The sequence below is a fragment of the Mus caroli genome, chromosome 5 (genome assembly GCF_900094665.2).
Source record: "Mus caroli chromosome 5, CAROLI_EIJ_v1.1, whole genome shotgun sequence".
Taxonomy (NCBI): domain Eukaryota; kingdom Metazoa; phylum Chordata; class Mammalia; order Rodentia; family Muridae; genus Mus; species Mus caroli.
The window spans coordinates 29690524-29700560 of record NC_034574.1 but is presented as its reverse complement, the minus strand read 5'-3'; the positions used below and the strand labels follow the sequence as shown (position 1 = coordinate 29700560).

Below are 10037 nucleotides of genomic sequence, written 5' to 3'. Positions count from 1 at the left end.
GTGGCCCTCCACCGTGGCCAGCACTAGTGGCCATATTCATTAATGAAGTCTACATCAAGTATAACATTCCTCCCAGGAGGCAAGCTATATTCTTTCCTGATCCCAGTCAGTTCCATATTAGAAAATCAAGATTAGAAGTATTCATGTTTCAGAGCATGATTTTACAACTCCAATTGGCCCTCAGATGTATGTCAAGAACCAAGATATAGTGCTCATCATCCAAATAGCAGGAGTGAAATAGAAATGTGATCCATTTGACAATATAACACAGGCTTAAAGAACTGCATTCAACTCAGTAAGGAACAGTCCAAGTAGATGAGGAAGCAGAGAACTGGCTGGAACTGGATTTGAGTCAGAGCGTAAGAGACGTCAATGGACTATAGGGAAAAGTTTTTCACTTTGCATGTGATATAGCATAGTCCCAGGAAAATGATGTGTGGCTTCAGGTAACATTTAACTACACATTGGGCCTAAAATCTACCCCAGACCTCCAAGGGTAAGGGAGTACCATAGCAGGTAGGGAAGAGGAGATTGAAAAGAAAGAAAAGAAAGGAAGAACTTATGATTCTGAGAGGGAGTTTTGAATTTATAAACGTAGCATTCATAGTTCAGCAAGAACCTAAGCAAAGTTGAAGGAAAAGTGAATGGGGTTCTGAAAAGTATTGGAACAGATATAGAGAAAAGACTTTGAAAACTGCCCAAATGCACAAGACATCCACGCTTAGGAGTTTCAGGGCACACAGCGGTATTCTCAGGGTTCTTTAATCCAGCTTCAGTAAAAAGACAGCACAAATATTAATGTAAAAAATACATGAAAGCACATTATAAACAGTGTTACAGACAGTTTATTACAATTTATGGAAAGGACAAGACACTGAGTATGTGATAGATTCCTTCTTAACACCAAGGTCTTGCTCTGTGGTCTGCACAGTGAATGGTCAGTGTTCTGTTGGCTCCCTCTCCTCACTGTGGGCAATGTTCAGGCAGCCCTGCAACAAACAGCACAATGGCCAGCCTCAGCTATGTCTCTAACGCCAAGATGGCTTTGCTTGCTTAAGTAGCCATGAGTTCTATAAGCATGGATTCAAACAACCCCGAATCAAAAATACTCAAAAAAATTTTTTAATTCAAAGACAATAAGTCGTATAAGTTTAAAAGCATGCTATGATGACTATTTGTATATTGTATTATGTATTTATGTAATCTAGAGATGATTTAAAGTAATCATAAGTTCTGTGGCTTGTATGTAAACACTGTCTACTTATAAAAGAGACATGAGCACTTTCACACTTTGGCATCTTGGAACCAATTTCCAAAGATACCTAGGAACAAATGATATAATGTTCCCGAAACTAGGAGAATACTAATTATGAGGCCAGCAAAAACTTTAAATATATTTTTCTTATTTACTTCAAGAAATGAATTCTAAAGGTCTTCCCAGCTACTCAGGAAACTGAGACAAGAAGATCTCAAATGTAAGACTAACACAGACAACTTAGTGTACCCATTTTAAAAACATTTTAAAAATAAAAGATGGGGGAGTGAGCATGTAGCTCATTGTTAAGAGTACTTATCATGTATAGAAATGGTCCTAACTTCTATCCCTATATTGTTAAAAATAACACTTAAAGGCATATGCTTAATTTATATAGAGAGGTACTGCCTCAAGATGAGTTTTGCTGCTTCGTTACTGTTGCATGCTAAATCACATTCAATAGTTGAGTGAGTGCAGAAGACAAATAAGACTCACTGGCTCCTCCACCAACAGGTATCATGGTAAGAAGGTGCTTCATACTGTACAACTCTATTCTATTGGTGGTAAGACCTTCAGTGGATGTCATTATGGGCTCCGAGTAAGGAGGAACATCCAATAGGACTTAACTGCGTGCAGAAATAGACTCATTTGGTCAGTTCATTTAGCTATCCCCTAGTTGAGAGAGATATTGGGATATTGAAGTGATATTACCCACTGAAGTCTTGTTTTTCTGTATTGAAAAAAATACGAATTAGGATGCTATCAAAAAATCTTAGTAAATTCCTCAAGAAATGATAGGTACGAGGAAAAAGAAAAAAGGGGGGGGATTGAAAGGTTAAAAAGCAAAACAATCCAATCATAGGACCTTTTGCTTGGTGAAGTTATTTTCTAACCTTTTTAGGTGTGTTACCACTTACTCTTAATCCCAGCACCCAGGAGGCTAAGGTAGGAAGACAGGAGGGCAGAGTCTTCCCTGGCTATAGAGCAAGAGTAATGTTACTACAGAAAATCTCTTTAAACAATTTCCACTTTTAGAAGGGAACCTGCTTTTCCTGTGTACTTGGACATGAGAGATCAGTAGTGGAAATCAGAACATGGAGAACTAAACATGCATTGTTTGTGGGCGTTCCATCAGATGCTGACCTTTAAGCAAGGTCAAAATGCTTTGTCACCAAAATAGGAAGCAGCTTCAGTGCTAAGAGTCATTGCTTTGTAGATCAGAGCAATCTTTCCACCAACAGCAAGCAGCATTGTGAAGACTTTTCTGGGTAATCGATAAAAAGAATCATATTGCTTAACTATATTAAACCAATGTGTGTGTGGGGGGGTGTCCATCCTTCTCTCTCTGTAGGTCTATCTCCTCCTCCTTCTCCTCCTCCTTCTCCTTCTCCTCTTCCTCCTCTTTTTCTTCCTCCTCTTCCTTCTCCTCTGACAAGGACTCACTATCTAGTGGAGCTGGCCTCAAACTCACAGTAATTCTTTTCCCTTTAATCCCAGCATTCAGGAGGGAGAGGCAGGTGGATCTCTGAGTTCAAGACCAGCCTAGTCTATAAAATGAGTTCAAGGACAGCCAGGGCTACACAGGGAATGTTGGGCATTGGGCTATACACAGACAGTCTGGTCTTCAGTCGAGCTGAGAAGTCGAACCCGGTGGTGATAATTCACCTTCATGGCAAGGTAGGCATTCCCTCATGCTCCTGGAACTCTGGCTCCTGGGAAGTTACCGCCCCATTACCCCCCATAAGAGAAGCATGGGTAGTAGTAGTCACGTAGGCAATGTCCCAAGCTTCTGACCTTTAGGCTAAACTCCTCCCAGTTACCTAGCAACAGTAAAGATAGCAGCATACCTTAAGAGGGGCTGTTTGACCCCTCCTCACTCTCTTGCTCTCTTGCTCTTACTCCTCTTAACTCCTCTTACTCTCCTCTCTCCTTTCCTCTCTCCTCTCACTCTCTTTCTCTCTCTCCCTCTTACTCTCTAGCCTTTCTTCTCTCTCTCTTTCTCTTTCCCCCTTCTCTCCTCCTGGCCATGGCCGGTCTCTCTGGCTCTTTCTACCTTCTCTCTTTCCCCCTGCCTTTCTACAATAAAGCTCTAAAACCACAGACTGCCTCTGTACATCAAGGCCTGCTGCACTTACTCTCACCTGAGTGGGAACCTCTTTCCCTTAGCCCTCTCTCCCATAACCCCGGGGCTACAGGGTGTCACCTCAGGATCCCCAGTCGGGGGCTGCCCCTTGTCCACCCCCGTAGAGTGGGTCAGTGGCTTAGATGCCCACCCAGGGCAGAGTGGAAAGCATCTGGCAACTCTCCCATGTCTGCATGCCCAGAGCATAGGAGGAACTCTGGCTGGACGTGGGCTAGCCTCCCTCCCCCCTCTTTCCCCTTTTAGTTTCCACAAGAGAAACCTGGTCTTGAAATCCACCACCACTACCACCACCACCACCACCACCATCACCACCACCACCACCACCACCACCACAAGTGCTATTTTACTTAGAAAACATTTTCCTTTTGCTATATATACGTACATATTGGAAGAGGGGGGCAAATACACATAGGCATACCCCAAGTCCTGGTTTCTACTATGCAAATGTCTTACCCTAAGCAACAGCCCCAGCCACAATAGTTTACTTTTGCAAAAGAGTTTGGGTTTTGGTTTTTGGGTTTTTTTGTTTTGTTTTGTTTTTACCGTTCTTCTGAAGAGTCTATGGAAGAAGTGTCTCTTTGGTCTGAGAATGGAGGAACACATCTTGTATTTTTCAAGTGATGACAAATCATCTTCATTTTCATTGAGATCCTTGAAACATCCAGATTCAATCATCTGTATGCATAGAAGACAGGACAAAGCATCTTTGGAGACACCACAAGATCTGTGATCTAATGTTATCAGCTCTCACCTGGTACCTGACCTCAATGTGGGGCACCTTATAGCTCCCAGACCTTCTCTGGTTCCACGTTCCTAGACTCCTGGTTTCTGAACTCTCAGAATAAAAAAAGTGCCTCTTGTTCCTCTTTCTTGAAGTTTACCTCCCAAAATGCTATTTCCACTGGAGCCAAGCTACTAGCTAGCCCTGCTTATGGAGCAGGACTCCAGGTAGCAGGCAATTCCCAAGATCACCTTTTGCTCACCTCCTGTAACTAGGACCAGAATAGCTGCCATGCTTCTGGCATAGTCTTGGTTTACCTGTGATCTAATCCTCATGGTCACACACACACACACACACACACACACACACACACACCATTATTAAAACTAGCATAAAGCTACTCTGCTAGAACGAAGTAGTACCTCATTCTGCCAGGGGATGGTGACAGACCCTGTCGCAAATTCAGCATAGAAGATTTCATCATTGGTATCCAGGTTGACTCCTTTCACCACAGAGAACTGCCCAATATCCAAGACGTTCCTACAATAAATGGCCTGAGGCTGGGCACCAAGAACAAAGAGAGGCATCAGCCTATGAGACATCTTGAATAATTCTTTTCTTGTTTTTGTTGGTTATGTTTTTCTTCTCGAATTTTGAGACAGGGATAGGCAGCCTAGGCTGTCCTTGTCTCACAATCTAGCTGCCTTAACCATCTCAGTACTATATCTAGTTTATAAGACTTTTGTTTTTAATTTTCACATGCTGAAGATTAGACATAGGACCTGCATATGTTGGGAAAGCACCCTACCACTTAACTACATTCCCAATCCTAAAGCAACTCTGAGTTCCCTTAATGTAAATGAACCAGTCCATACATACTCCTCCCCACCCCTTCTTTATTGCCAAGGCCCTTTTTTCAAAGAAATTTTCTAATTTACACCATGCATATTCTGTGACACAGCAGTTCCTGTGTCATTTTTCTCAAGGAATGGTTTTTTTAAATATTAATTTATTTTATGTATGTGAGTACACAGTTGCTCTCTTCAGACACACCAGAAGAGGGCATCAGATGGTTGTGAGCCAACATGTGGTTGCTGGAAATTGAACTTAGGACCTCTGGAAGAGCAGTCAGTGCTCTTAACTATTAAGCTATCTCTCCAGCCCTCTTGGGGAACTTTTAGTGTCAAAGATCCTGTTGGGTCTTTTGTTTCGGCCCTCCATACACAGGTGTTCATATAACCTCTCACAAGGATCTCTTTCCTTCTCTGCAGGAAAAAAAAAAAAAAAGATTGCAAAGACTAAAGCTATAGAAGGATGGTATGGTTACTTCTGTGGGAGACAGAGAGCTGTGGACAGGCATGAAGACCACTGGCTGTGGGATCCCCGACTGACAGTTTTTACCCTGCTTCTGGCCTTGAGCATCTATGCTGGCTGGTTTTGTGTGTCAACTTGACACAAACTGGAGTTATAGCAGAGAAAGAAGCCTCCCTTGAGGAAATGCCTCCATGAGATCCAGCTGTAAGGCATTTTCTCAATTAGTGATCAAGGGGGGGAGAGCCCATTGTGGGTGGTGCCATCCCTAGGCTGGTAGTCTTGGGTTCTATAAGAAAGCAAGCTAAGCAAGCCAGGGGAAGCAAGCCAGTAAGTAACATTCTTCCATGGCCTTTGCATCAGCTCCTGCTTCCTGACCTGCTTGAGTTCCAGTCCTGACTTCCTTTGGTGATCAACAGCAATGTGAGAAGTGTACACTGAATAAACTCTTTCCTCCCCAACTTGCTTCTTGGTCATGATGTTTATGCAGGAATAGAAACCCTGACTAAGCATCTTTTTTTGTTTTGTATTGTTTTATTTGTTTTTTCGAGACAGAGTTTCTCTGTGTAGCCCTGGCTGTCCTGGAACTCACTTTGTAGACCAGGCTGGCCTTGAACTCAGAAATCCACCTGCCTCTGCCTCCCAACTGCTGAGATTAAAGGCGTGCACCACCACCGCCCGGCCTGACTAAGCATCTTACCTGCAAAGTACCTCTCCCTAGCATTTGGATGAAGAGTAGAAGCAACATTCTTATAAAAAAATTATTTATTTATGTAAATTATTTTTACCCTCCATATTCCATTTCCACCCCCTCATCCACCCTCCAAGTGTTCCACATCCCACACCTTCTCCTTCTCCCCACCTCCACCCCTGTCTCCATGTGGATGCCTCCAACCCCCATCCCACCTGACCTCTAAACTCCCTGGGGCCACCAGTCTCTTGAGGGTTAGGTGCATCATCTCTGAATGAACACAGACCCAGATGTCCTCTACTGTATCAGCCTCATATCAGCTGGTGTATGCTGCCTGTTTGGTGGTCCAGTGTTTGAGAGATCTCGGGGTCCAGATTAATTGAAACTGCTGGTCCTCCTATGGGATTCCCTTCTCCTCAGCTTCTATCAGCCTTCCCTAAGACAACAACAGGGGTCAACTGCTTCTGTCCATTGGTTGGGTGCAAATATCTGCATCTGACTGGTTTTTTTTTTTTTTTTGGTTTTTCAAGACAGGGTTTCTCTGTATAGCCCTGGCTGTCCAGGAACTCACTCTGTAGACCAGGGTGGCCTCGAACTCAGAAATCCGCCTGCCTCTGCCTCCCGAGTGCTGGGATTAAAGGCATATGCCACCACGCCCAGCTGAGAAGCAACATTCTTGCTAGCAATTTTTCGTCTAGGACTAGGGTCCAGGCTTGCAGTCTCTACCTTGTCCAGAGAGTGTCCAGAGTTTGCTAAACTGCCTCCAAATGGGGTAATTTGTTTAAGACAAGGACATAGACAGTCTAGGATGGCCCCTGTCCACTGTGTTCCCCCTCCCTCCTGACAAACCACCTTGGCCTGTTTTCCCTGCATTTCACCCAAGCAGCCCCATCTCCAGACCTGACAACCAGATGAAGTCCACATTATGCATGCCTTGCTGTCAGCAACACTTTCCCAGAATGCCAGTCAGTTTGTCTTCCTGCATGTCTCTCCAAGCAGAGGCACTCTCTTATCTACCTTTCTCCCCATTTGCCTTCAGCCTAGAGCTATGTTGGAGACAGTGCACATGCCTTGACTATGCCAAGTAGAAATTAGTTCCAAGGAAGTAGTTGCCACTATAACAAGTATTATGGATATTAAGCAAGCATATAAAGTCTGAAGAAGTCTTAATAAAAATATTAACTGTAGATCTATCTTAATTCCATCCAACAATGAAAACTTACCTATGTCCCCATTTTTAGAATGTGTGTATTGCAGACTACTTAAGAGTCCAGGTTATCTTCCCTTAATCATCTTTTCATCAGTAGTTCATTTACTATATGTTTATTTACTAATATACTTATTATGTCCTCTATTATGTACTAAGCACAGACAAGTGCCAGGCCCTGTGCTTTTGGAGGCATGACAGTTTTATGCCAATAGCATATTCATGATGAAGCAGAGATATTGACAGCTCCAGTCTCAATAATGTGTGAGAAGTAGCGAGGGCTGAACATTCCAGACTAAAGCACAGTCCAGTATAAGGAGTGAGGACATGGATGGAGGTAAACTCAGCATTGAGGTCATAACAGGAACACTGGCACACAGAAGGCCTTAAAGAGCATGCCAAGGAAGTCTGAAATGTCATTGAGAATTGGAAGAAGGACAGGGAGTTTGACTACTCTAGCAGTGATAGACTGCCCACAACAGACCTGGAAGCCAGAAGCTACTAAGGGTCTACCTGAGGATAAGGAAGTGGTAGTATGGAGAGGGAGAAGGAAGGAAGGAGGAGGAGGAAGGAAGAGCAAGGAGGAGGAAAGAGGAAAAGAAGAAGGAAAGAAAGAAGAAAGAAAGAAGAGAAGCAAAAATATCAGATCTCAGATTTCATAGAGCAGAACCCACATGTATCAAGTGTGTTTCAACAAAAGACTGTTATGGGAATCAGTGTTCTTGGGGACCTAGCTACTCTGGGTAACATACTTACATCAGGAATGAAAGGTGGATCTAACATATTTGCTTCCAGCCTGCTGAAGTTTATATCCTTGAATATTGGGTGCTGCTTTACAGCAGCGACTCCATCCCTCTGGCAGCCCAGCCTCTTACTTGGATCTTTGATGAGTAACTACACAAGAGAGAAACGATCAAATGAAGCTATTAGGATAAAAATGTAATCAAAACTGTCTTCTTTAACAACCCAGAGTCAAGGCTACACAGAGAAACTCTATCTTGAAAAGCCAAAAAACAAATAAAACGAAAAACAAAACAAAGATCTCCAACAATCAAAGTAGTAGGGGTAGCAGAAAGGATATATGTCCAAGTTAATAACCACTGTAGTTCCTAAGTATCAACCAAACTGTGCAAAGTCAGACTTAAGATTATGGTGCCACAGAGTAAGACTTAGGTCTTGCCATGACTGATCAAGAGATGGAAGCTTGAAGAGCCATGCCTCCTGGTGAACCTCTTTAATCTCAGCACTTGGGCAAAGGCAGGTGGATTTCTTGAAGTCAACTTGATCTACATGGTGAGTTCAGGCCAGTCAGAGCTATATAAAATCTGTCTCAAGAAAAATATGCCATTTGAGTAAGTCAATCATCAAGTAAAAATATTATAAAAATTAAGAGATAAATACTAAGAAAATAGAGTTTTAAATTCAGAACAATTATTTCAATGCTGTTGAATTTATAAAAAGAAATTATTAGAGTACTAAGGATCCCAAGTCAAAAATTGAGCAAGCTTCCTTCTAGAAACTGTATATATTTAACTCTCTGTCTCTCTCCTGTCTCTAACATCATCTCTACTCCCCCCACCACCATTTTTTTGGTTTTATTTATGTATTTGTGTGAGTGTGGATGCATGCCACAGTGCATGTGTGGAGGTCAGGGGTCAATTTTCTACATTCCACCTTTTTGAGGCAACAACTGCTGCTGTGTTGTATGCTCCTGGCTGGCTGGTCTTACAAACTTCCAGATCATTCTCCTATCTCTGCCACCTATTCTAACCCTAGGAGTACAGGGATTACAGGTATGTGCCATTACATCTGGCTTTTGGCATAGATTCTAGTCTTATAGCCTAGGCTGATCTTGAAATCTTCATATGCATATCTGCACCTCCAGGCTGCTGAGATTAGAGCCAGGTGCCACTACACACCCAAAAATCTCAGGGGGAGGAGGTGAGCCAAGGTTTCACTATGTCGTTCTGGCTGTCCTGGAACTTAGATCTAGCTGCCATGAACTCACAGAGATCTGCCTGCCTCTGCCTCCCAAGGATTGGGAATCAAAGGCGTGTGCCACCACTGCCTGACTAAAGTACTCTTTACATATTTATAACTGTCACAAACTCAAATAAGCCTTTCTTCAGACTTACTATCAATCAAAAAAGGTTGGCCCAAGTTCTTGTCCCTTCTCTGTTCTTGGGCAAGTTTCTATGTGTATCCTAAGATGCTTTCCTACAATTCATTTGTGGGGAAACAGAAACCATTGTTTAAGAGCCAGTTGTTTCTCTTCACAGTAGCAACTGAGCATGATGGTTGATTGTAGCTGTTAAATGGACCCAATCTAGAATCACTTGGAAAGGGAGTCTTGAGACTTGTCCAGATTAGGTTTACTTGTGGGTATTTTTAAAAATTTTTAACTCTTATACATTATACCCCCACCCCCCAAAAAAGAGAGCAGGCCTTCCAGGGTTATCAGACAAACATAGCATAACAAATTATAAGAAGACTAGGCACAAACCCTCCTATCAAGGCTGGATGAGGCAAACCAGTAAGAGAAAAAGGGCATTCTTGTGAGGGGCTTCTTTTTCTTTTATTTTTCTTTTTTCTTTCTTTTTTCTATTTTTATTTATTTATTTGTTTATTTATTTATTGGTTTTTCGAGACAGGGTTTCTCTGTATAGCCCTGGCTGTCCTGGAACTCACTTTGTAGACCAGGCTGGCCTC

The 10037-nt window shown here is 42.7% G+C and overlaps 1 protein-coding gene across 2 annotated transcripts in view; it reads right to left on the bottom strand.

Annotated features, from left to right (window-relative positions):
* Positions 1–775: 775 nt before the first annotated feature.
* The window catches only part of Grk4 (G protein-coupled receptor kinase 4), a 98666-nt gene continuing 89404 nt past the window's right edge, over positions 776–10037 (bottom strand). Inside the window, exons 13-17 of one of the 2 annotated variants that reach the window (XR_002377918.2) lie at positions 8085–8222; positions 4542–4679; positions 3942–4073; positions 2399–2519; positions 929–989 (exon numbers count right to left, since the gene is read on the bottom strand). Coding sequence is in view for 1 of the 2 variants with exons in the window: in XM_021162143.2 (XP_021017802.1) it covers positions 939–989; positions 3942–4073; positions 4542–4679; positions 8085–8222 (459 nt within the window). In the remaining variant the exon portion in view is untranslated. Of the gene's footprint in view, positions 990–2398; positions 2520–3941; positions 4074–4541; positions 4680–8084; positions 8223–10037 lie in introns of both variants that reach the window. The other variant, XM_021162143.2, reaches the window with a different exon arrangement.